We start from the raw sequence: 27,401 nt of genomic DNA, 5'->3' as shown, positions 1-27,401 counted from the left end.
ATGGCTGAGTAATATTCCATTGTATATATGTACCACATCTTCTTTATCCATTCGTCTGTTGATGGGCATTTAGGTTGCTTCCATGACCTGGCTATTGTAAATAGTGCTGCAATGAACATTCGGGTGCATGTGTCTTTTTGAATTACGGTTTTCTCTGGGTATATGCCCAGTAGTGGGATTGCTGGGTCATATGGTAATTCTATTTTTAGTTTTTTAAGGAACCTCCATATTGTTCTCCATAGTGGCTGTATCAATTTACATTCCCACCAACAGTGCAAGAGGGTTCCCTTTTCACCACACCCTCTCCAGCATTTGTTGTTTGTAGATTTTCTGATGATGCCCATTCTAACAGGAGTGAGGTGATACCTCATTGTAGTTTTGATTTGCATTTCTCTAATAATTAGTGATGTTGAGCATCTTTTCATGTGCTTCGTGGCCGTCTGTATGTCTTCTTTGGAGAAATGTCTATTTAGGTCTTCTGCCCATTTTTGGATTGGGGTGTTTGTTTCTTTGATATTGAGCTGAATGAGCTGTTTATATATTTTGGAGATTAATCCTTTGTCCGTTGATTCATTTGCAAATATTTTCTCCCATTCTGAGGGTTGTCTTTTCGTCTTGTTTATGGTTTCCTTTGCTGTGCAAAAGCTTTGAAGTTTCATTAGGTCCCACTTGTTTATTTTTGTTTTTATTTCCATTACTCTAGGAGGTGGATCAAAAAAGATCTTGCTGTGAATGCTGAATGTCAATATTATGACATAGTATGAGTGTGTTTCATGTTTCGTAATTGCAATCATTGTTGCTTTTGTTGTGGTCATCCATGTACAATGCTTGGTGTCAGTCGATTTATCTCTTGTAAAAATAAAATACAGTGTGTGTGTGTGAAAAAAAAAAAAAAGAAAGTGTGTATATATATACGTATATATATATATATATATACACATACACAATGAAACTACAACTCAGTCATAAAAAAGAATGAAATTTTGCCATTTGCAACAACACGGATGGACTTGGAGGGTATTATGCTAAGTGAAATAAGTTAAACAGAGAAAGACAAATACTGTATGATATCACTTATGTGTGGAATCTAAAAAATAAAACAAACTAGTGAGTATAATAAAAAAGGAAACAGACTTACAGATATAAAGAACAAACCAGTGGTTACCAGTGGGGAGAGAGAAAGCGGGAGGGGCAAGATGCGGGTAGGGGATTAAGAGGTACAAACTACTATGCATAAAGTAAATAAGCTACAAGGGGGACTTCCCTGGTGGTCCAGTGGTTAAGACTCTGAGCTTCCACTGCAGGGGGCGCAGGTTTGGTCGGGGAAATAAGATCCCACATGCTGCATGGTGCGGCCAAAAAAAAAAAAAAAAAAAAGCTACAAGGATATATTGTACAACACAAGTAATATAGCCAATATTTAACTAAAAATGGAGCATAACCTTTAAAAATTGTGAATCACTATATTGTACACCTGTAACATGTAATATTGTACATCAACTATACTTTAATAAAAAGAATTTTTTTAAAGAAAAAAAAAAAAAAAAAAACAAAACTATTTTTTAGCAAAATCACTTGGTCCACTCCCTTAATTTTCACTTAGGGAATTATCCTTAAATTGTTCCTAACTCTATAATTTTAAATTACCTAAGAGAAGGCAATTATTTCAAGGTTGGAACAAATCCCTGCTTTCTATCAAATTAATTAAGAACAAAACAGCTCCAACACTTTCAACGAAGAGGTCTGCTTTGGTAAAACCAAAAATCTCTCAGGCAGAAAACTGTTAAACCACACAGTCTGTTCTGTTGCAAAATCACTGTGTATAAATGAAAAGGTGCCCTCCTCGAAACTGGGCAGAAAAACTATAAGAGATTTGTGGTTCAATCACGTCAACCTCCAAAGACTACTGCTTTCCCTGCAGCCAGATGAAACCTCTTCTTTCTCAGCATGTCCAGGATGAGTTAAGTCCTCTGACGTGTATTTTGTACCTTTGTAAAAATTATGCAGATTTTTAACTCGCCCATTGACAAAGGTGTTCTCCTTGACCTAGTCTAGTCAGCCTCCTTTGAGTCCTCTTCTTCTTCTTCTTCTTTTTGAATTTTCAATCATATAGTTTTTCTTCCTCCTATAATATTTTTGCTTTCCAACAGTAAAAGAAATGGTACAAGAATCTGGCCCTTGGTCACAAGCCATTTTGGGGAATTCCTCAATATTCTCACTCCAATTTTTTTTAACAATCAATGAATGAGGTAATCAATGACAGGGTTAATCGTTAGATTCCAGAGCTTCTAAAATATCTCCCATTACTCAACAGTCCCTTTCTCTTCCTCTCCCTCCCTCACCCCTCTCTCTGCTTCCCTCCTGAAAACATTTTACTGAAAATGCAAGAAAAAACTGAGAATTATGTTTCTGAGGAAAGCCCAAATCCTGAGATGCTCATGTCAGACTGTAGGGTCTGTATTTACAATTTCCTAGCCTTTTTTTTTTTTTTTAAATTTATTAGTTTATTATTTATTTTTGGCTGCATTGGGTCTTCGTTGCACGCGGGCTTTCTCTAGTTGCAGTGAGCGGGGGCTACTCTTCGTTGCAGTGCGCAGGCTTCTCATAGCAGTGGCTTCTCTTGTTGCAGAGCACGGGCTTCAGTAGTTGTGGCACACGGGCTCAGTAGTTGTGGCTCGCAGGCTCTAGAGCACAGGCTCAGTACCTGTGGCACACGGGCTTAGTTGCTCCGCGGCATGTGGGATCTTCCCGGACCAGGGCTCGAACCCGTGTCCCCTGCATTGGCAGGCGGATTCTTAACCACTGTGCCAACAGGGATGTCCCAACAGGTTCCCAGAAGCTCAAGGCCATGTCCCTAGGGGGATGACCTCAACTCCCTTAAAATGCCTGCCTAAGAAAGAAAGCTCAAGGCTTCTGAAGGAATCTGCTGTGTGTTTAGCCAACTCCTGATTGGTTCCTGACCTTCCTTTCTTTGAGCATTTATTAAGAAAAGCTTACAGTTATAAATCCTTGCTCTGTCCCTTTGAGATGTGTATGTATCTCCTACAACCCAGGAATGTCTTTCTCAAGGACCTGGCAGCCATCCCTTTGAAATACCATCATCAAGAAAGACAGGGCCCCTGTTTCCCAGTCTCCAAGGGAGCACAGGAACCTACCTTGCACTTTACAGTCAGCAAACCCCGGTGGCCTAATTACATCCACTACACCCTTCTTGCTTGTTTGTAACTTTCCACTCCCCTGACTTTGCTGAAGCCCCTGCTTGTTCACCCCCCCTACTCTTCATTCTCTGCTTAAAATACCCAGGCACCTCTGCACAAACTGGAACTGAGCACAGTTCTTTCACCCGCTGCAGTTGTTACTGAATAAAATCAGTCTTTTCCGCCTTTAACTAGTGTCTGGCTTTGTTTAACTCTGACGCCTTTTCAGCTGCAAGTTCCTTGAGGCAAGTGCCATTTCTTCTTTCTAACAGAGTTATTCGATTTGAACCACTACCGGGCAGAGCACCCTGCAGTGGGATGTAAGGATGGAAGTCCGTCCTTCACCTCAAGTGGCTTGCACCCCAAAACAGGAGCCCATGAAGCACATTTCATGGATCTCTGCAGAGCCCGGTAAGAACACCTTCGTTTTACAGCCCCCGAATTCCTAGTTGCTGCTGTAACCTCTGTTTCCCTCCCAAACACAGTTTATAAGACGTGGAGTTAGAGAGAGTGCTGCGTTCCTCTGAGGGTCCCCAGGCTCCTGACCTCGTCCCCTCGGACCTGCGGCGGCCTCTTCACCACCTCCTTCACCAGGTGCAGCACCGTGTCCGTCTGCAGGGTGCTCAGCGCACAGATCAGGTCCACGAGGGTCAGCTGGGACGCGCTGGCCGCCGGGACCATCTGCCAAGGAAAAAGTCATTCCTTTAAGGCCCGCAGAGAGAAGACAAAAATAAGAATGACGCACAGAAAGTACTCTATAATACTTGCTCCTGGAGAAAGAGATTTGTTTTAATCTTTTAAAGAAATATTTAAATGAAAACTGGACTGAAAATGGACTCTATTGGTGATGAAGAGTGAGGTTAGCATTAATCACAGTAACCTAATCAGTATCTGATACAAATAAGGAATAAAACGTGTAGCTGATGATGGGCAGTCACTCTGGTATGTTCAAGCTGAGAAAGCATTGTAGAAACAGATACATTTAATTGGAAGGAAACAGGTTGATATCGAGACAGCCCCCAAAGTATGAGGACAGTAAGAAAAACAGGTAAATCAGGTTCATGCGAGCTGGCCGTGGCAGGCAAGTCCCGGTGAGGGAGGCACGTTTTGATGATAGAAGTCTGTGTAGGGTGGTGACATGCACTTGCAAGTATCAGGTTTCTCGCCCGGAAGCCCCAACAAGTGCTAAGGTGGGTGGCCTGGGCCACCAGCCTCTCACACCTCCTCAGGGAACAGGGGCCTACCCTGGGCCCTCAGGTAGTGCCCGGGGGGTGGGGCAGACCCTCGGAGGGAGGTACCAGGTAGGAACCTGCATGGTTGACAGAGGGGACCAGGGAAGAAGTACGTGCTGGTTCTGCAGAAGCACGTGAACCAAGCTCCTGGAGGACCTCGTGATGGACCAGTCAGTGGAGAAAGAATGGACAAAATGCAAACTGAAGTCTGGGCGTAGGAATGCGATGATTTAAATTTTCTTGACCATCATGAACAAGCATTATTTTTATAAATTAAAAAAGCCGAATGTAAATTATGGACGTGTCAGTGTAGGTTCAGCAACTGTGACAAGTATACCCCTCTGGCGGGGGCTGCTGGGGGGAGCAGGGTGTGCACGTGCGGGGACAGGGGAATATGGGAACTGCCTGTACCTTCCTCTCATTTTGTTGTGAACCTAAGACTGCCCTAAAAAGATAAAGTCTTTAAAAAGATTAGTTAAAAAAAAAAAAGCTATCAGATGGTGTTACAACCAGGGAAGGGCCCACAAGGGTCCTCGTAGGTAGGATGGTGAACCGTTTCTTAAGCTGGGTGGCAGGTTCATGGCGGTGTTCTTCTTTAAAATGTACATTCTTGTAAGCAGATTGTTAGTAGATTAAAAAGGTTAAATAGAAGCACAATATACTCACTACAGAAAGATGAGAAGAGAGAGATTGGGGGTGGCCTCCACTCCCTACCCACCCGACACCCCATCTAGTTGTAACTGGCACAGCTAGAGTACGTCATGCATTTAAAACGGTGGAACCGGGCTTCCCTGGTGGTGCAGTGGTTAAGAATCTGCCTGCCAATGCAGGGGACACGGGTTCGAGCCCTGGTCTGGGAAGATCCCACATGCCGCGGAGCAACTGAGCCTGTGCACCACAACTACTGAGCCTGCGCTCTAGAGCCAGCGAGCCACAACTACTGAGCCCACATGCCACAACTACTGAAGCCCGCGCGCCTAGAGCCTGTGCTTCGCAACATGAGAAGCCACCGCAATGAGAATCCCACGCAGGGCAACGAAGAGTAGCCCCTGCTCGCCGCAACTAGAGAAAGCCTGCACGCAGCAACGAAGACCCAAAGCAGCCAAAAATAAATAAAGAAAAGAAAAGAAAAGAAAAGATTATAAAAAATAAAAAAATAAAAAATAAATAAAACGGTGGAACCACTGCCCCAGTCTCCCGTGTTGGCCTCTGGCGTCACCTTTGATCACACAAGACTCTCTGGTATTTCGTCAGAGTAAGTTTAGCTACTGCTTTCATTTCTGGCTTTACCTTTGTCTTACTGTGGCGTTTCACTTTCTTCCTGCTCCACACTGCTGCAACAGCTGCTGTCAGCTGAACTCCAAGATGGGCTGTCAAGGGGTTTAAGAAGTCTAAAATTTTTTGTCGTATGGTCTAAAAAATAGAAAAATGAAGAGTTAGAGCAGAGTAGAATCAGGGCTGCGGTGGCCTGTGCACTTCACCGCCAGCGCCTGTGAACCCTGGGAGCAGGGGCGGGCCTTTGTGTCAGCATCCCGGGCACCAGACCGTGGGAGGAGGAGCCGGACGAGAGGCACGGTGGGCAGCCCAGGCGGACGACAGACGGCCAGCGGAGCCGAGCAGGAAGAGGCCCTTGGGAGGTGATGAATACCACCTTCGAGCAGCTGTGAGCAGGGCAGGGCTCGAAGGAAGCCACCCAAGGCTTTGCAGACACAGTGAGAAAGGTGGGGGGGGGGGGTACCCAGCAGTGGAGTCGGCACTGTTCCCATCCTGGAAGCCCCTAGCCTCACTTGTCTCAACCAGCCCCGGAAGGGCTTATATGCATCAGGAAGGATGCTTTTCAATTTCCAGAAATATGTACCATTTAACTAACTTTGTTATGTAACCAACTAAAAATAAACTCACAGCACGGCCCCGGACGTCACTCATCACCCTCCCTTTTGCTGAGCCTGGATTTTCCTCCATTCCTGAAACCTCCATGTTCCTTCCTCTATAAATCCTGTGGGTCTCACAGCCTCTAACACTTCCCTACTCTGGCAAATCCTCTCTTCCTGTGTCTCAGCTCAGCCCCTCTGCCTCAGGAAGGCCTCCTCGACCCCCGGACCAGGAGTCACGGCCTGTAAGAGTGCCCCTCATTCTTTGTAGCACTTCTCATCATTATTTTTAAACTGATTGTTAACGTCTGTAATCTGCCAGGCAGACAAGGACTTACTTGCTCTATCTTATCCACTAGTGGATAAGCAGGGCCTGGTACACAGCAGCAGACATACAAATGTTTGTGGAATGAATGAATTTACCTTGGGCTTCCTCTGCCCCCACTGCCTTAGTTTAGCATCTCATTAGATACAACTGACCATGGGATGGAGACATCCTCTCCCTCCCGCCACGGTTTCTGCTCCAGAGAAACCACGGGGGCCCCAGCTCAAGGCCTGGGGTCCTTCAGGGAGGGCTTAAGCTCAGTGCTCAATAAATGTTAGCCATCGCCAAAATGAATCCTTCCATCAGCCCAGGAGATAGGCTACTAATAACAGACTCATTTCACAGAGGAGGAAACCGAGGCTCAGGCTGCGTGCCTGAGGATTTTCTGAACCTTTCTAGAGCTTAATTTTTAGGCTTAAATTAAGCAGGTTCCTGTGGCAGCTTGAAATACAGCAGATTTCCCTTGGAGGGTATCTCTGGAACTGACAGAACATTTCGGAGGCCACCTGTGCAACTGCCTGACTCACTATAGAAAGATCAGAAAACGGAAGTCGGGGGCGGGTTCCGTTCCCTACCCACCCTAATCCCAGCATCACTGCTTATCAGATGCACAATTGAGGGCAAAGCACTCACTCTCTCCACACCCCAACGTCCTCATCTGTAATCTGGGAATAATAATAGTGCCCACCTTGTAGGTGAGGACTAAATGTGCCAATAAACGAAGAGTGCTTGGATGACGCCTGGCTTCGTGTTTCCAACTGAGGAAACTACAGCACAGACAGGTTAATGGACTTGCCCGAGGTCCCACAAAGCACCTGAGCAGGGAGCGGAATCCAGGTGATCTGGATCCCTGGGTCCTGATCTGTTCTGCTCAGCCCGGGCTGCCGGATGCCAGTGTAAGCTGTGACGCCACACCTGGCACCAGGGGTGCTCAGCTAAATGAGACACAGCCAGATAATTCTGAGCCGCCAGACACAGCAATCAGAGACTGAGTCGGGATGCTCACAGAGAGAGTGAACTGTAACCGAGCAGGATCCTATGGGGGCCTTCCTGGGACAGACCCCTCCCCACCACCCCATCCTCTGCCTGCCTCTTGTTTGTAGAAAAGCTTCAGTCTCCCAGGCCTCCCCTGAGTCACAAAAGCCTGGCTCAAGAATTAATGATTGCAAGGATGTGAACACATGATGACAAAAGTAGCAGAGGGGTAAAGAGAACTGATAACAATTTAAACAGTAAATCGGCCATATGGCAGTCACAGAATCTTTAGTTCCTCCCTGAAGTACATAGATAAGTGTCTGAGGCATATTCCTGAGTTCCTTTACAGATACTAAAACCCCCACCAAAAGGAAGAAGTTAACTGCATGATGGCCATAAACAGGTAGCCCCCAGACCCGCTGGAGCCTGAGGATTAATGACGTTAACTCCTGTGACACGGCCCTGTTATCTCATCATCAACCAATCAGAGAACTGTACATGAGCTGTCCACCCACCCTGCAACTCCCCTCCCTCACCTTACCCTTAAAAACTCTTCCCTGAAACCCGTCGGGGGAGTTCGGGTTTTTTTGAGCATCAGCTGCCCACACTTCTTGTCTGGTGCCTTAAAATAAACCCCCCACTTTCCTTTAACATGACCTGGTGTCAGTAGATTGCCTTTACTGCGTGCAGGTGAGTGGACCCAAGTTTGGTTCAGTAACAGAACTAGAAATGCTCTGGGTTGTGAGCTTCTGGTTTAATAAAAAACTCAGAGACACCTCAACACTTGTTCAAGGCACCACTGAAAGCAGAATGTAAGAGCTAAGCTGTCTTAGTAGAGATGCTTAAGAGAAACAGGTTGAGGACTTTAGGTACCCTACCTGGAACCCCCAGAGACTTTATGTTTGGCTTAAAAAAAAAAGGGCCAAGGGGAAAAAATAAACTGAAAACTACTCACAAAGCTTTTCTTTCCATGAATAGGAAACTTATTCTAATAAACAAACTGGAGATTTCTACTTCCAACTTACTTCTAATGTGGGTTTCTCTGAGCACATTGCGTTTGATTATTTATGTATATATCCCTGTATATTTTTATTTTTGGTGGGACAATACAAGACAAAGGAAATCGTAAACACACAAAGGAAGCTCTCTCACTTTGGTGGTTTTAAAGTAAACGGAAGAAGATCCCTTCGTGGCTCCAAGGAGATCCATGGGTCTCTTTTGAGTCTCCTCCTTTCTGAGAACATTCCAGAGAAGGGCCATGGTGTTAACAATTCGAGGAAGCTCTTCCAGAATAGCATTCTTGGCATTTTTCAAATTGGTAGGGTCACTCACAGCAGTGGTCTAAAAACGAAAACAAACATGTGAGACTCGGCTGCGTCTGCGTCTGCATCTGCGTCTGCATCTGCGGTGGCACCATTTCCCTTTCCACGAGGACAGTGGTGCTGATGGGATAAAGTCTGGGCTGTAGCACTCTCCAGAGCAAGTCCCACATGTGCTCTGGAAGTAAACCACCTCCCTGAGCATTTAAACCCATGATTTTCTTCCAGAGAGGGAGGTCTGTGCATCTGAGGCTCCTCATTACAAACTCTTCCAATCACTCAACCAAAGCGCTAGCTGCATTCTAAAATCTAACCCCAGATAGGGTAGAGCAACCAACAGCTAAAACGCCTTCAAACTCCATAAGGCCAAGTAAAAAGTACCCGGAAAGGGGCTTCCCTGGTGGCGCAGTGGTTGAGAGTCCGCCTGCTGGTGCGGGGGACGCGGGTTCGAGCCCTGGTCTGGGAGGATCCCACATGCCGCGGAGCAACTGGGTCCATGAGCCACAACTACTGAGCCTGCGCGTCTGGAGCCTGTGCTCCGCAGCGGGAGAGGCCACGATAGTGAGAGGCCCGCGCACCGCGATGAAGAGTGGCCCCCGCTTGCCGCGGCTGGAGAGAGCCCTCGCACAGAGGCGAAGACCCAACACAGCCAAAAATAAATAAATAAAAATAAATTAAAAAAAAAAAAAAAAAGTACCCGGAAAAAAGATTACATTCTATCCCATACTGGTGGAGGGCTGAAGTCGCCCACAGAGAGCGCCAGAAAGAACAAAACCACATTTGCATTACTTACATACATACATTTGCATGTATACTTGCATACACTTCATTATTTGCATGTGTGTTCATTTGCATTAACATTTGCATATATGTTTGTATTACATACATACATTTCTTATTTGAAACAGACGTAACCCCAATGAAAACAAAACAATATATGAAAACTGTCTCAAACTCAGGAAAAAATGATTTACCTTTTTGTTTTGGTTGGGTTGTTCCAAAAGACAAAAATGACTAATGGTTGTTAGACCTTCCAAAAGAGTGAGTGGATAATCCGGAGAAATGTTTTCCCTCTTGGAGGTTATGCTTTGGTGAAAAAATGAGAAACTGGTTTTGAGAATCTTTAAGAATGAGGCCATAAAGGTTTTTAATCGTACATATAAACACGGAAACCACAGAGACATCACGATCTTAAAAAACTGGGGCTCTCCTAATGAAATACTGTTATGAAAAGGACAGGCATCATTTGTGCTGTTTTTACACTTATACAGTCGTTTTGGAAAAATGTTTCCAGGGGTTTTAGAATTTCTGTGAAGATCCACATTTTTCTTTCTGTTTTGCAAAAATAATGAAGAGAGACTGACTTGTCCTGTAACACTGATCTAGCCTGGGTAGTCATGCGGAACTGAAAATAAAGGAGCTGAACATTTAGTTCCTGGTTACCCCTTTTGACAGTGCTAACTAGGCTTCTGATTAGGTTGAAATTATCCTCCAATTGGCTGCTAGGGGCAATCAGCCGTCTGTGACCAAAGCTGTCACTAAAGAAACAGTAACGCATCAAAGGGTTCACCGTACCTGAAAGAGAGCTTCACCGATTCGCTTTCATACTGCTTGACCAGCTCGTCCAAGTTTTTGCAAATCTGGACGAGGAAGGGGGTCACCGTCCAGCCCAGGGACTTTCCGAAGTACGGCAAGGAGTGCGTGACCAGGCTGACCCAGGCCGGGTGCATGCCGTAGCCGTAGGCCGGCTGCAGGCCCCTCACCACGGCGGACACCAGCAGCCCCTGCGAGGTGAGCCGGTGGGGCTGCACGTACTGCGGGGCGCTGATGGCCTGCTGGAAGTTCAGGGTCTGCCGCCACTCCCGGGACAGGTCCGCCTGGTGTTCCGCCTCCTCGTGCACCTGCCCCAGGTGGTGCTCCAGGACGATGAGCACCTGCAGCAGCTTCAGCAGCTCAATCTGCAGGGGGTGCTCGCTCCAGATCTGGCCCTGGCCCAGGTTGATGAGGTTCTCCTCGAACAGGCCGTCCTCCCGCTGGGCTCGGCCCCGCTCTGCCACGGCCAGTCCGTAGCGCTTCTGGCTTGTATACATGGACGCGGACAGCGAGAGCAGTACGAACTCCTGGACGCTGCACCTCTGCAGCAGGCTGTGGATGAACTCCACGTTCTTGCCTTCGGCCGACTTGGCCACCGAGACCAGCTGCGTCATCATTCTGATCAAAACCTCGACGCTCTTGACCTGCACGTCCCGGTTGCCGAGGACGTCTCGGTGGGAGACCTTCAGGTAACAAGGGTAGTAGCTGCGCAGGAAGCTCAGGCACAGGTAGGTGAGGATCTCGATCAGCAGCGAGTGAGGGCACACGTTGGGAGACTGGGTCTGGAGCTTTCCGTAGAAACTCTGGCCGACGAGCGCCTCCTGGTGGCGAGCCAGGAGGTTGGAGATGAGGTTGAGGTGCGCGGTGGAGCTGGTGTCCATGCTGGTCCGGGACACGGCCTCGATGAACTCTCTGGGGTTGGTTTTGAGCACGGCTTCTAGCACGGAGAAGGCGTACAGCACTCGCCGGGAGTCATAGGGCTGCAGGTAGAGCAGGATGTGCTTAAACAAGGCCTCGACCGTCTCCCGCCTCTCCCGCTGCTGCTTCAGCAGCCGGGCCGCGCTCAGGGCCTGGAGCTCCGCGGCGGCCTCCTCGTCGCTGGACGGCGACTCCGAAGCCTGGGTCTTGTCCGAGTCCACGCGCGCCAGGCTGCACCCGACGGTGGACTTGAGGCTGGCCGCCGGCTTTGGGGGCGCCGCCGCGGGGAGGGGCGTGCAGCAGAGCTCGCCGCCGCTCAGCTCCTGGGGCTCGCGGGAAGGGGAGGAGAAGGAGGACGTGCGCTCGCTGTCCGTGGGGCTCGTGTCCGCGGACTCGGTGCGCTCGCTGTCGTCCACGGCGTCGCAGGCCGTCCCGTCCAGCGGGTCCGCGCAGCAGGGAAGGTCTTCCTCGCTGGGCTCGCGGCCCGGCGGGTACACCTCGGGCTCCTTCTCCACCTCGGCCCAGATGGCCTCGCGGTCCACGGTGGTGAACTGGCTCAGGGGCGCGCTCTCTTCACCACCACCCTCCTGAGGCTCGGCTGCGCCCCACGCCGCTCTGAATGAGGTGCGCTTCCTGTTAAACCAATGATGCCAGTCTTCTGAAAATTACAGAACAACAGACGACTTCAGAACAGGAGGCTCAGTTAGGACAAGTCGGTTCTACAGTGATCTTTGTCTTAAAGCCAGGCAGAAAGGTCAATATTAGTAAAATTCTCCTGTGGGGGGAGGGACAAGATAAATTCTTTGCAACAACGTGGACGGACCTGGAGGGTATTATGCTTAGTGAAATGTCGGACAGAAAATCACAAATACTGTATGTTATCGCTTATATGTGGAGTCTAAAAATTAAAACAAGTGAACAGAAACAGACTCACAGACACGGAGGACAAACTAGTGGTTACCAGTGGGGGCAGGGGGAGACACGGGTAGGGGGTTAAGAGGTATGAACTCCTGTGTATACAATAAATAAGCTACAAGGATATACTGTGCAGCACAGGGCATACAACCAATATGTTATAATAACTATAAACAGACTATAACCTTTAAGAACTGTGAACCACTATGTTGTGCACGTGAAACTTACATAGTATTGTAAATCAGCTATACCTCAACAAAAAAAATAAAGTGTAAAAACCACAAAATAAAACATAATTCCCCCATGAAACAACACTAGAGTCTAGATTACATTACAGAAGGAAGGCAGACAAGCAAAGTGAACAGGTCTTTTAAAATGTTCAAGAAATTGGACAATTTAGTTACATTGTCATAGGAAATATAAATATCCCGAGTTTAGGGGAAGGGTGATTTAAAAAAAAAAACGCCTATCATTTTCTCCCGGGAGTTTCCTTTCAAAAATGGTATCCTACAGAAATGTCAGCAGAAGGTTTTCAAAGCTAAAAGGGCATCACTGAAACGTCTTGAAAAAAACAAACTGGAAAGCAAACAAAGCATCCACAGTAAGAGGACTGAAAAAACTCATGGCACAGGCATGCAGAGGGCTACTACTGTTTGGGTTTTTTAAAGATATTTCTACACGTACGATATGGAGCAATGTGTAGAGTACAGTAAGTATTGAAGAAAAAAGACCAAGCTGCAGAATCTAGCTGGACAGAATAAGCCCAATTAGGGGAGAGTGTCTATAATACGCAGCTATGAAAAAGTCTGGAATGATAGCTACTGAACCATTAACAGTAAGGCGCTCTATCAGCCGGCATCGCAAGGGACTTTCACTTGTGCTTTTACTTCCTGATTTAAGATTCCAGTTCTTAAAATAAGCATGCTAGTACCTCTGAGATCAGAAAATACACAACGCTTTAAAGTGCTCAGGTCTCTTTAAAAAAAGGAGTGAAAAGCCAGACGTCTTTGGTACTGCCAAACATTTGTAATAGGCAGCTTTCAGCAAATCTATTCCATGAACACTAAGCCAGGTTAGGAAAGAAGGAAGAGTAAGATATTAGGAATAGAGGAGCTGCCTGGGGTGCACAACAGTATTTAAAAAGTAGATTTCTACAGGCTCACAGAGGTAGCATGGAGGGTAAGCAGAACCCTTCTAGTTGTTTCCAGGGAGAGAACGTGGCAGAGAAAACGCATTTTCTCTTACTAGGCAGGTAGCATTAAATGTCAATCAGAGGGGGCAGCAGGAAGTGCCACGAGACTTTTAAAACCCAGTGAGCCGTGGAGTTAAAACTTTCTCTTTAAAGCAAAGGAACGCCTAAAATCTAGCTTCCCTTAATGAAGAGCAAACTTTTAAGAAGGTGCTTAGTTTATACTTCTTTGCGTTTTACTTTCTTATAATTGTGGAGTAATAAAATGCCTCTTCTTTGAGAAGGCACCTAAAGGAAAACCAGAAGTTACAGTTTTAGGCAAGGAACCTTGTAAGGAAAGGAAACCACCTCAGGAATCTTTGCTTATTTAGGTGTTAGGCTGCTTTTCTCTGTAAGATAAGACTGTGACAAACACTGAATATTTACAACCCAGTGATCTAAACAAAATAATCAAAGCTTGTAAAACCATCACTTAGAAAACTGCAGGAAGTCATAAAATACACCTATTGTGGGAAGCAATGTTAGATCATAAACTGCTCTAGGTATTAGTCACTGAAGTTTAATGAACTCATCGGTTTTATTTTAGTCTTTCTTTTCTTCTTCCTACCCATATTCTTTTAAATTTATGTTAAAGATGCCTCTGAAAGTTCTCAGAACCCAAAGGTTTATTTCTTCTGCATTTCTGATTATATGTTAACAGCTGGAAAGAGCCTTGGAGAGCAGATAGAAAAGAAACCACTTACCTTGTTCTTGACAGTTCTGGAGCAGAAGTAATTTTTATAAAATACAACTGACTAGGTTACATGCAAATTTCAACATTCTTGATCATTCATACCTGGAGGCAACCTCAACTCTCTCGTCCCAGGTCTGAGAAGTGCTAGCCTAGCCAACCCAAACTGAACTTCATGCCAGACCTCAGACGTCTTTCGTAAGTGAAGGGTTGGCCTTGGAGACCTCCGGATGGATGGTCTGTTTTTCTCTCCTCCTACCTTACATGCACTTGAATTGCTTTCTCTACCAAAAGAACCAAGAATCAGCTATATTTATTGGAACATGGGTTACTAACATTTTCCTTTTTAATATAAAAAAATCATATTTTTCAGTGAAAACAACAAACCCACTACCTAGCATTTCTAAGTGCTGGTTCATCTGATTCTTAAATTATAAAAGTCCCCACAAAGTACCTTCATACCTTCTGAATCTGGCAAAACCACCAGGGAGGTCTAAGTGCCTTGACTGCTGCAGCCGGCAGCTGGGGTCCTGGTCACCCCTTCCTGCCTCCCAGGCCCAGGGCCCCGGGGACAGAGAGCTGGCCTGGCCGCCTGCACGGTGTGCTCACCCGTTGAGTTCTCCTGCTTGAGGCAGTGAATGGAGGTCCTCTGGGTTTTGGGCTGGAGCAAGAGAAGCAGCACGGGCTCCAGGATGCGGGCCACGTCGCCGAGGGAGAGCGCCCGCACCAGCCAGCCCTGGGCCGTGGCCCCAATGGCGCCGTCCGTGCAGGCCAGGCTGTCGAGCACGACGAACAGGGACCTGGGGGGTGATGCGAGGCATCAGGGCGGCCGGGACGCCCTCGGGGAGCTTCACCCGGCCTGGGCTTGCCGACCCAGGCAGACGAGGACCAGGGCCATTAACCCTGCTCTCAGCTAGAATCTCTGCGAGGGGAGCTTTTAAAATCCCGATGCCCAGGCCTCACCCCAAATGGAGGGGGCAGGAGGAGGTATCAGAATCAGCTGGCATCTCTCTAAGGCTGCGTGTCTGACCCCCGCATCTACAGCTCTGGAAATAAGGTAGGGGATTTTCAAAAAACAATGTAGAACAGAATGCGCCTACAATACAGTTCACGTCTTCAGCATGTGGTGGAGGACATCGCAGGTGCACACACCCAGTGTGGCCGCCACCCCAGTCAAGATCTAGCCCATCTTCATCTCCCTACCAAGCCCCCTCGGGGGGCACGCTCTGCCAGCTCCTCAGGTGAGTCTGAGGCACGGGGGGCTTCCTCCTCCCTCCAAGGCCGAATTAAGCAAACTCCTCCCAGGTATTCACACCCGTCTGGCCAGAATTCACTTAGGGGATCACAGGAATCGTTCGCTCTGCATCAAGAACATGGGGTCAGGTTTTCCACTGCACACATCTCCCTCTCCCCAGCCCGACACACTGACCTGGCACCTCTGCAAAGTGTCCCTTTGCTTTAAGGGTAAGTTATAAAAAAGTCCCCCCCTCACCTGTCAAAGGAGCGATTGTGAGATGTCACTCGACTGCCTTGGATCTCTCTCGTCAGGTGCCAGATGACGGAAAATCGAAACAGAGCTTCCAGTCTCGTTCCCTTGAATAGGACAGAAACGGGAGCGAGGAACCTGATGCCTTAGCAGAACACTGCTCCCAGTGGCAGCAAACCCCACTTAAATAACAGACAAGAGCTCAGCAGAAAGGCGGCAACCCAGGCAGAGATGTTGGAGTCTCACGAGTGCCTGGCGTCCGATGGGGCCTGGAGCAAGGAGGACCCGGGTCCTCGCCTTCCTTGCTCCCATTAACACAGATGTGCTTTCCGGAGAGTGCATATTCCAGACTCAGCGTCAGCCCGAGTCTGGGGTCACACCTAGGCCTGTGGCTGAAGGAAAACACAGAGCACAGCCTTCTCATGGCCTTTGGCAGTGCCAGGCTGAATGGCTTAGAGAACAGGACACGACGGCAAAGCAGAGCCAGGGCTTCCAAGGCGACACATTCTCTACGACTGCCTACTTCACTGAGAGCTCTAGAAGCCCCGCAGGCATCATGGGAGCCTGGGCAGATTTCCCTGGTGAGCCTTAATATGACACAGGGGATGATGGCTCGTGCCTCTGGAGGCCTTCCAGTCCTGAAATTATTAATGTATTAAAATGTTACTAATGCGGACTTCCCTGGTGGTGCAGTGGTTAAGAATCCGCCTGCCAATGCAGGGGACACAGGTTCGAGCCCTGGTCCTGGAAGATCCCACATGCCACAGAGCAACTAAGCCCGTGCACCACAGCTACTGCGCCTGCGCTCTAGAGCCCGCGAGCCACAACTACTGAGCCCACGCACCTAGAGCCCATGCTCCGCAACAAGAGAAGCCACCGCGGTGAAAGGCCCGTGTACCATGGCGAGGAGTGGCCCCCGCTCGCCACAACTAGAGAAAGACTGCACGCAGCAGCGAAGACCCAACACAGCCAAAAAAAAAAAAATGTTACTAATGCCATAGCCCTGCCCGTTAATCAGGATGTCCACTGAGCCCCAGAAAGACTCCGGCCGGATATAGGTAAGTCTGCCTGGGCTCATGGTGTCAGGACCGATGTCAGAGGGAGGTTGTCGGCTGCAAAGACTCACCTTGTCAGGGTCCAGGAGGGCGTGACAGATGATGTCCTCGCAGATGTTGGCTGTCGGGGCCAGGCAGTGCAGGCGGTAGAACAACTCTACACACGTGATGTGATGCTCCCGGGTCTCCTTGTTCAGCTGATTCCAAAGCACACGAGCCACCCTCTGGACGGAGGGGAGACAGTGTGAACACAGGCAGCTCCCGCCCATTTCCTCCTTGTGGCAGCCCAGTCCCAGCCGCCAGGTACTGGCTTCTGCCTACATTTGCTATGGGAGAATCCTCAGTACACAAAGAAGAACCACCACCACCAAGCAGAACAGAGCGAAGCAAACCCAAACCACAGTACAGACCCCTCAGGAGTCATCCGGGCAAGCGCAACGTGATAGGTTAAACTTGGATGTCTGAGACTAGCTCAGAACGCTGCAGCTCTGGCCCAGACCTTCACTTTCAGAGGGGAATCATCTGGAAGCAAGAACCTATCAGCTGAGGCATCCTTTCAACAAGCATACACCAAGGCTCCCTACATGCCAGCACTGGGGTTCCAGAGACGCACCCTCTAGGAAGTTTGGTGGATTTGCGGTGGTCGCTATCCTGAGGTAGACACCGTAGGACCTTACCACCTAGGGCTGGCTCAAGCCGACGTTCAGCTTTCATTCCCCAAACTTGTTTGTTCCCATTTCTGTGCACAACGCTGTGGCAGATGCCCTGGCTCACCTTCGGGGCACAAATTGTATCCCAAATATAGAGTCCTTCATCTCCCCAGCCCTCATCTCAGCGCTTTAAACATATGAGGTCTGCAAGTGGCTGCAGCCCCTCCCCAAGTCCCAGGGAGCACGACGGGCGCCTGACCCAACCAGGGTGAGACTCAAAAGGAGGGCTGGTGCCCGCTTCCGGGAGGGGAATTTCTGAAGGCATTCTTCCGGGTCATGGAAAAAGATGATGTCTCACAGATTATAACTTTTTATAATGTACATCTTAGATCAAAGAACTTCTTTTGGCTCATTTATTTCTCTTTAACAAAACTGTCTTCTCTGCACAGATCAAATTAACCCCTGACTGGTTTGAGCCACTAACCATTATTTATTTTTTTATCTAAGGGGCCATGATTTCCAATTAACAAGTTACCCGTAAACTTCTGATTCAAAACTTCCGACTAAGTGAAGCAGTCCCCTTACTTGCAGCCCCTATGGCAAATGTACGAGTAAGATGCTCCACTTGGAAGGTTTCAGGGTTTTTTTGGAGGGTTTCTGAGACTTGACGTTGATCACAAAAACACCCCTGCTCCTTCATCTGTCTTAGCCTTCTCAATCCCTATGTTCTGGACATTTTCTTAGCGGTTGGCAATCTGCCTTACAACCTAGAAAGGGCAGGGTATTCTTGGGATATCTGACCTTATTCTCATTCGCATTGTGTGCAGAAGGAAAGCTGGTAGGTGGGCCATTCCATGGGAATGAGAAAAAGGCTAGAAGATGTGGAACCAGCCCAACACCTGGAATCCGAGAACCGGGGGCACATCCTGGTTATTTTGTGCAGTTTGCTTTACCACTTCTAATTCCAGCACCTCAATGTGGGCAGGTACCAGCCACACCCAGCTCTTGAGACCCTGATAATATATAACGTATGCTCCCGTGCTTGGCAAGTAGTAGATACTCAGGCATGTACTAAATCTGAGTCAAAATAAAAATCAAGGCTTTGGAAAGAACTCATAAAAGTATACTTCACACCAAACAAGGGGAAAGTATTGAGTGCTACCATCTTTATTAATAGCTTTCCAAGGATTCATGGACTCAACTCTTTCTTCTCTTTTCTCCCCATGTGCCTGCAAGGTAATTATGTCCAGCTTTGTGATGTACGCAGCACCAGGGAAGATCTGCCCAGTCACCGTGCTTACCGTTGGCCCTGTTCCTGGTTGCAAGTTCTACAGAGTCAAGATCTTTACTGTGACTCAAGTTTGGTAAGAAGGAGACAGGGAGAATGAGGGGCAGAAGCTGAAGAGCAATTAAATCCAGGATCTTCCAGGACCCGACATCATAAATGGGGCTCGACTGCACAAACTGTGGACCCTCTACCAGCAAAACTGCCATAACCAGTGAAAATTATAGAAAAAAATTAAACAGCCAGCCATTTAGAGTTGCTGGAAATTATCCTAAGGGCACTCAAGAGATGAAGAAACACTCAAGAAAGTCTACGAAAATTCCAGTACAAGTAGCAATAGTCTGTGCCACTTGAACCATGACCCCTATCCACCTCTCAATCAAGCTTGGCTTGGCAGGGTGTGGCCAAGAAGATGGGCACCCCCTCCTTCCAGCTCCCAGTCAAAGGCTTTTGCATCTCCCTGAGAGGAACAGGCCACCGGCATTTTACTCCTCTGCCCCAACTCTTGCATGGAGGCTCTATCCAGGCACAGCAGGCTAAGAATACTGGGGTCCAGATCATTCTTGCTCCAGTTTGCTTGTAAGGGAAAAGTTACGTGCTAGGAGAGGAAAAGAGGCACACTCAGAAGACCAGAGGCTAGCACCCTTGCCCAGCACCCTGTAGGGATATTGCGCCAAGAAAAACAGACAACTGTCCCAGTCTCCGCAGCTCTTCCTGCGCAATAGTATTCAGAGGATTTGCCCAGGGGGAGAGGCAAGCCATAAAACAGAGAGTTGCATAGCTCTCTATAAGGGAAATGAGTTTATTTGGAACAGAGCATAGGTATGTGTTCAAGTCTAGGAGTGCTCTCAAAAACCACAGAGATTTTGGTGGTAAGCAATTAAGAGGAGGCTGGTAGCTCCATGACAGCGACAAGCTAAACCACAGGCCTGCTCATTTACCAGAAATAACCAGGTAACTTTTCTTTTCATGAGCTAGCTGGAGTATCTTTCAGCTTCTTGCAATTAAATGAGCCCTATACTACCTTATTTTCTTACTCTGTGCCCCCAAAAGATGGACAACACTTGCTCACCATCTTCAGCAACAATCGCTCTTACACTTGACACGAACTAAGTTTTCCTTGAGGGTAAATAACCTCAAAGCCTCTAACCTCACAAATTAGGACAGAGTCTCTTTTTCTGTATATTTAGATAACTTAGGAATCCTGCCAGATGGAGTCTGGTCAGCCTAAAACTGAACACAAATATTACTGAACACTTGCTGTGGGAACAGAAACTGTGCCAGGAGCCTGGGTTAGAGAGATGGACAAGGCAGGCAAGGTCTCCAGCCACCCTCACCGGCTGCCACCCAAGGCACCATATTCTTTGTCACCACCGCTACAACTTTTGGGACAACTTCAAATAAAGAGTCTGGGAAAAGGGTCCCAGGGTCCCAGCTACCCTCCTCTGGATGGGAAATACCTGATAGAAGTCTGTTTTCTCTGCGATGACTTTCAATATTCCTGGAGCAATGGGAGGAACTGTCACCATCTGCAGCTTGCTGAAAAATGGGTTGTGCCCGGCGCTTTTATAGCGTTTCATCTTGTCTTCAATGACAAGTGCTAGGGACTGGGAGTGGTTTATCACTTCGAGCAGGGTGGAGATGGCCACATCCTGGAGGTAGCAGTCAGTCACACAGCAGCAAATGGTCATCATGGATTTCAGCCAAGATGGAAAACTGGCATTGCCAGCTCCTGAAAGGAAGCCAACCAGAGAGGACAGAGAGAGACAGACAAAACCTCATGAAACTCGCTCACCGACCTGGGAGCCAGTTCTAAGACGTTTAGATCTGGGAAGTCACCTGGACAGCAGTGTGATAACCTTCTGGTGGTGACAGGATACGCTGTCCCCATTCGGGGCCAGAGGAAAAATGAGACCAAGACTGGTTTCATGTGCTTGTCAGATTATTCAAATTCTGCAAAGGTCGGTCTCAGGGCTTTGAAATGATTCGAAATGTTTGTTTTTATGTCATTTAAAAAATTTGTAAATATAGTAAAATTTGAATTAAAACACTTTTTTTTTTTTTGAAATTTACACAGAGTCAAAATCACATTTTTTTGGTGCAGAGTTCAAAACGTGTTTTCAAAGCCCTCTTGGTGGTAGGGCACATGCCATTAGCTTTAAAAGTGGCCGAAAATATACTGAAGCTATCAATTCTAAATGCATTTCTTCTAAGTATACTGTCATTTGCAGCTCATGAGCCAAGAGACAAATTGCATGGGACGTTTAAGGTAATGACAAGCGGAGAAATCTTCACCCTCTGCTCCTACCAACTTAATCACTCTTTCTTCTTTTCCACTTTTTCCTCCATCCCTTTTTTCTTTCAAGTGTTCACTGCCTGCAATGGACTCAGCTGTGTCTGCCCAACATTCACATGTTGAAGCCTCCATTCCCAATGTGATGGTATTTGGAGGTGGGGCTTAGGGGAGGTGATTAGGTCTAGATGAGGTCCTGAGTGTGCGGCCTTCAGGATGGGACTGGTGCCCTTATAAGAAGAGACAACAGAGAGAGCCCCCTACCACTGCCCCCCACCCAGGATGTGAACATACGGTGAGAAGGTGGCAGTCTATAACCAAGGGGAGAGCTCTCACCAGAAACTGACTATGCTGGCACCCTGATCTCAAATTCTAGCCCCAGAGCTGTGAGAAAATAAATGGCTTTTGTTTAAGCCACCCAGCCTACGGCAGTTTGTTAGGGCAGCCCAAGCTAAGACACTGCCTGTTATGGGTTGAACTGTGTCCTCATAAAAATTCTTATGTTGAAGTCCTAACCCCCTAGAATGTGACCCTATTGGGAAATAGGTCATGCAGATGTAATTAATTAAAATGAGGTCATGGGGAGTTCCCTGGTGGCCCAGTGGTTAGGACTTGGAGCTTTCACTGCCATGGGCCCAGGTTCGATCCCTGGTTGGGGAAGAGACAAGATCCCGCAAGCTGCGTGGCATGGCCAAATAAATAACTATTGAATAAACTAAAATGAGCAGAGTGGGCCCCAAATCCAATATAACAGGTGCCTTATAGAAGGGAAATCTGAACACAGATATATACACAGGAAGAACACCATGGAAAGATCAGAGTTGGGCTGCCACAAGCCCAGGAACTACCAGAGGCTAAAGGAGGCTTGAACACATCCTTCCCCAGCACCTTCAGAGGGAGCATGGCCTTGCCAACACGTGGACCTCAGACTTCTGGCCTCCAGACCCATGAGACAATCCATTTCTATTGTTTAAGCCACTTAGTTTGTGGTACTTTGTTATGGCAGCCCTAGCAAACTAACATGTAAAGCTTTAAGAGCAGGTCTCACGAAGTAGTCTATTTACTGACTACCATAAGCACCTTTTACGTCCCAGACTTTTTTTTCTTTTTTTGTGGCGACGCCCCGTGGCATGTGGGATCTTGGTTCCCCGACCAGGGATGGAACCCGTGCCCGCTGCAGTGGCAGCGCGGAGTCTTAACCACTGAACTGCCAGGGCAGTCCCAGTCCCAGACCTTTTGACGGGCTTTGCTAGACACCCCTAGTTTAAAAATACAGACCCAGCCTCATCAATTTCCCATCTGGTGAGACAAATCCAGATCATACACGCTAACTACAAAACCAGGAAGGAAACAAACGTGGCACACAGTTCCTTCTCGGCCGCTGTGATTTTAGCTCGTCTCTAAACCTCCACTGCCCGAGTCCCACGGCTCCTCCACGGGACTCTAGCCGGGCCGCCCTCTCACCCGGCAGCTGGAAGAGCACGTCGCAGAGGCGCTCGGTCTCCTCCTGGGACAGGTACACGGGGAAGGTGGCGCAGTCCAGCAGCAGGTGGCAGGCCGCGGCGAAGGCCTCCCTGCAGCCCTCCCTCGGGCTCCCCGGGTCAGTGGCCACCCGGTCCACGGCCCACTCCTCCTCCTCCTTGCGGCCAGAGCTGCTGGGCAGAGGTGACGGCGACTCCAAGCTCTTTGTCTTAAATGGAGACCCGCGCACCGTGAACAGGTCCGAGAGCATCTGCCTGAACTGGGGCCCGCCGAGGGGCTTCGCCTCCCACGAGTTCTTCCTCCCCGAGTCGCTGCCCGCCGGGCCCCGCGTCCCAGCCTCCTCCCTCGGGCCCGCGGGCTCTGCCGACTTGGTTTCTTCTCCGGATGCCGTCAGCTGTACTCCAAAGATGTTCTTGTGGGCAAAGTTGGCAATTAGCTCCTGGAGGCAAAGAAACGTCCTCTGCATGCTCCCGCCCTTCTTCCAGACGTCGTCTTTGTCCGGGGAAACCCTGGGAACCCTCAGGTGCTCAGAGAGCTCTGGCGACGAAGCACTGAGGCCGATGCCACTGTCTTCAGATTTAAGTGGAGGAAATGAAGCGTCTTCATCACCAGGAAGCACTGCGTTTGTGTCTAAAATTACTTCACTGTTTTCACCTTTGACTGGACTCTGCAAAAAATGGAAGTTTGTACCGTGTATCTCGAAAGACCAAGGGATTCAAACATCAACTGAATCAGGCTACGAATGCGTCCTCCCGGCTTTTCAAAATCACAGTTCTCTATCCCGAGAGGATGGATCCCTGTGTACACGTGTATAATGCAATGGAGAGGGCACGCAGGGGGCAGGAGAAAGGCGGCCGGCCCAGCGAGGCGGCTGACCAAGCCCCGTGCTCTTTGGGTGGGCTGGCTTTGAGCCCACTTTATTTATTTAGGCCCTTCAGGGGCCAACAGGGTTATTTAGAAACAGCTTCTGGCAGATGTAAAAATATGAATGAGGAAATTGGGCTGAGTGTAAAATAAAGGCACAAAGGAACGAAATAAGGGGAGACAGCTAGAACAAAGTGTTTACCCCCGTACATGTTTTACACACACACATATATATGCGTATATATATTCTGTAGCTTTTCCAAAAGGATGACACTTCAACCTTTAATGAATCAACCTCTCATACTGTTACTCAGCTCATATGGCATTAAACTGAAAACTTTTCAGCATTTGACCCACTGTGCTCTTTGGGGAAGACTGAGACCGTATCATGCAATTTTAGAAACATAGTGTTATTTATATTTGTACACTACACATGCTTAAACTTTATATCTTACATCCTTTTTAGGATATTTTTTTCCAACAGCTGTAACAGCTAGGAAAAAAGAAAAAAAAAAAAAGACTAACTTAGAGAATGAAGCAACAATCTGTAATTAGTTTGCAAACTGAGATTCAAGCCCCATCGGGCAGGCATCAGCCCCCAGCACTAACCAACACACACAGCTGTCTTTCAGGAATGCTTCGCTTTTTTAGTCTGTTTGCACACCTGTCTGCCATTGCACCGAATGGATTTCAAGGGCAGAATTTTCAAATCCCTAAACAAAGTAGAAAATAAAAATAATTCAGAGACCATGGGCCTCAGACTGCTTGTGGAACCATAACTCTTACAGTCTTTTTGGAGGACAATTTGGTAGCATCTTTCTAAGGTAAGAAATGGGTTTGACGGCAACCCATTTCTATAAACTGATCCCTCAGAAACACTTGCAGCCCTGAGAACAGGTTGTGCGAAGATGCTGACTGCAGCGCTGTAACAGTGAAAAACTAGAAATAACCAGAATAACCTCGACAGGGGAAGAGGTGAAGACATTGTAAAGCCATACCATAGAGTCTCATGCAGAAATGAGAAAAGAGTAAGATACCTCTGTGTACACAGATATGGAAAGATGTCCTCCAGATAGTGTTTGGATGAAAACCAAAGTGAATCAGAGAATAATGTATGTTACGGGTTCAACTGCGTTCCCTAAAAGGATGTTGAACTCCTAACCTCCAGCATCTGTGAACGTGACCCTATTGGTCCTTGTAGATGATCAAGTAAGTGAGGTCATTAGGGTGGGTCCTAATCCAGTATGACTGGTGTCCTTAAAAAAGGTGAAATTTGGACACACAGATATGCACACAGGGAAGATGCCACGTGAAGAGGAAGGCTGCGATTGGGGTGGTGCGTCTATAAGCCAAGGAACACCAGAGATTGCCAGTGAAACACCAGAAGACAGGCAAGATGCATGGAACGGATTCTCCCTCACAGCCTCAGAAGGAACCACCCTGCTGACACCTTAATCTGAGACATCTGGCCTCCAGAACTGTGAGACAATAACTTTCTGTTATTTTGTCACCCAGTGTGGCACTGAGTTACGGCAGCCCCAGGGACTACTCTCTCACTTATATTTTTAAAACAAAGCAAAATTACACGCATACAAACATACACATAGAAAGGTCTGGACGGTGAGCTATGTCTAACCGTTAGCTTAGTGATGGGCTTTAGCAGGAAGTAGCAGGGCAGAGGGTGAAATGACCAGGGTTGCTTCTACACTAAAAGCTTTTATGACGCGTGTGAGGATTTTAGAAGCGTGTTTTGGATATTACCGATACATCTTCTAGTTTTTATCCCTATGCGGGAAGGTACAAGGTTCCTTCAGCCCAGAGAAGCACTTCCGCTCCTCCCAGCACGTACCAAGCTTCCACTTGCAGGCTCTGTGTCCAGGTAGGACGGCGGCATCTGCACCTTGCTGAGCACTTTGAAACATGTCTTCAAGGCGTGCGTGAGTTCAGGTAAGCTTAGCGCCTCCATTTCCTTGGCCAGAGGCTGCACCAGGCAGTCAAGCACCTGAGGCAGGTACTGGGTTTGCACCTCGGAGTAAAGTTCCTGTGAAACAGAGACATGGGTTTAATGTGTAACCAGTAGAAAATTCAAAGTTTTTTTTTTACAGCATAAGTGTGTTTCACATTAATGCCCAAATCGGAAAACAAAATAATATTTCTTTTTGATCTAAATAAATCAATGGATGTTCTTCCTCTCCTTTCAGGTGGCTTTCCTCTTTCTAGCAGAAAATAACTGCCACATTTGTTTCTATATTAAAGAAATCAATTTCCTTTGAGAAAATTAGCCAAGGGGCGTGACTTTAACTAAGAAATGCATTTACTCTCTGGGACTTCCCTGGCAAGCCAGTGGTTAAGGCTCTGCGCTTCCACTGCAGGGGTCACAGGTTCTATTCCTGGTCGGGGGACTAAGATCCCGCATGCCGCGCAACGCGGCCAAATAAATAAATAAAAACGTTAAAAAAGGACATACATTAACTCTCACTCCTAAATAACTGTTGTTATTTAGTACGGATGACACTCAGCTCATCATCTGGTTTCCATAACTTCAGCTCAGCCCACTTACAACTGGCTCAGAAGTTATAACCCCTTATATTAAAAGGACCTAAAAGATACAACGTCCAGCTACATCTTCCAGGCTGAAACAAACATTAACACAGTGCTATGTATTTATGTAAAACTATTTCCTCAGTAAGTTTAGGTTCATAAAAAGGCCAACAACACTAATCAGAATGTAAATAGCAGCCAGCACCGGGCCATCTCCTTAGAGCAGAGGACCTACCAGGGGGATCACGTCCAGAAGGAACACGAGGAGGGTGCAGAGCTCCGAGACTGTCGGGGGAGGGCCGACGCTTCTTCCGACAGCGTGACTCTGCTTTGCGGGTCTGCGTGAGTCACAGGAAAGAAAAACAACTCTCTTATAATAATTTCAAGCGTTTCCTGTGATTTCCAATAAAGTTGCTTATTCTATTTCAACCGTAATGAAAGACAGCTTCTGCAGTTCTAATAATTAAGCTTTGGTGCCAAAAACTATCTAACATAGAGAAGTGTCAATAAGTCTTGAATCTGCTTGTCTCCAAACAGGTTCACTCTGACTTGAACTTCATCAGATCAGGTGAGGGTGGTCCATGCCCACGTGGGATTCCCTACCCAGCAGATCTGGAGCTATCAACAGCAACAATTCCAGGCCCCCAGCCCCAAACCAAAGGCATGTTCCCAGGGAAAGAGTCTGGTGACAGAACACAGGACAGCTGTTCAATTTGCTGTCAGAGCAACCAGAGACAGCTCCCTCCATGTCACCAGGAGCTCATCCCCACGAGCTGCTTAGAATTTCTCAGCTCCCACAGAGAAGTGTAACTCCACTGGGCTTATCTTATTCTCAAGCTCAACACTTCCTTTTCAATAAGTAGGCAACTGGATATGTAAGTTAAAAAGTCAATATACTGGTTCCCAAAACAGTAATTTTGGATTCATCTAGCTATCACAGTACAATTCAACCTGAGTTAATTTTCTTCATTGTAAATTATCGCTTAGTTATCTTGGCATTTATCTTGGTAAGGGACTGAAGAACTGTGTCCACTACATCTGGGAGATTCTGCTTCTGGGTGCCTGCTCTAAAGAGACCCCATGCATCTGTGTGTAAAGAGACAGGACCAACACGGTCACCAGAGTACTATTTGCAACAATGAAAAGACTGAAACTGGTTTATTCACACACTGGACTACTATACCCAAGATGAATGAACTAGGTGTACATAAATCTCCAAAGGGCTGTGGACCACCCCACCCCCCAAAACAACACATTGCAAAAAGTTATATACAACTTGATAGTATTTATATAAAATTTGAACAGACAAAACAGACTATATTGTTTCTGGATACACATGTCATAAAAACACAGACATCACAGGACAGACATGAATTTCAGGACAGAGATGAAAGCTGGGATGAAAGGAGGGAAAAGTGCTGGGAAGGTGGGGAGTCAGCTCTATCTGGGTAGCAACATTTTATTCCTTTAAAAAAAAAGAC

The 27,401-nt window shown here is 47.4% G+C and overlaps 1 protein-coding gene across 4 annotated transcripts in view; it reads right to left on the bottom strand.

Moving 5' to 3' along the window:
* Positions 1-27,401, bottom strand: part of DOP1B (DOP1 leucine zipper like protein B) — a 109,343-nt gene that overhangs the window by 30,458 nt on the left and 51,484 nt on the right. For 3 of the 4 annotated variants that reach the window (XR_009503009.1, XM_059921501.1, XM_059921503.1), the window contains 12 exons: positions 26,156-26,258; positions 25,229-25,420; positions 22,498-23,182; positions 20,201-20,472; positions 16,877-17,029; positions 15,757-15,857; positions 14,874-15,064; positions 10,495-12,088; positions 9,894-10,005; positions 8,753-8,941; positions 5,720-5,842; positions 3,744-3,878 (listed from right to left, as the gene is read on the bottom strand). Coding sequence is in view for 3 of the 4 variants with exons in the window: in XM_059921501.1 (XP_059777484.1) it covers positions 3,744-3,878; positions 5,720-5,842; positions 8,753-8,941; positions 9,894-10,005; positions 10,495-12,088; positions 14,874-15,064; positions 15,757-15,857; positions 16,877-17,029; positions 20,201-20,472; positions 22,498-23,182; positions 25,229-25,420; positions 26,156-26,258 (3,850 nt within the window). In the remaining variant the exon portion in view is untranslated. The remainder of the gene's footprint in view (positions 1-3,743; positions 3,879-5,719; positions 5,843-8,752; positions 8,942-9,893; positions 10,006-10,494; positions 12,089-14,873; positions 15,065-15,756; positions 15,858-16,876; positions 17,030-20,200; positions 20,473-22,497; positions 23,183-25,228; positions 25,421-26,155; positions 26,259-27,401) is intronic. The other variant, XM_059921502.1, reaches the window with a different exon arrangement.

The sequence above is a fragment of the Balaenoptera ricei genome, chromosome 4 (assembly GCF_028023285.1).
Source record: "Balaenoptera ricei isolate mBalRic1 chromosome 4, mBalRic1.hap2, whole genome shotgun sequence".
In the NCBI taxonomy this organism is placed as follows: domain Eukaryota; kingdom Metazoa; phylum Chordata; class Mammalia; order Artiodactyla; family Balaenopteridae; genus Balaenoptera; species Balaenoptera ricei.
This window is presented reverse-complemented; position numbering and strand designations above follow the sequence as displayed.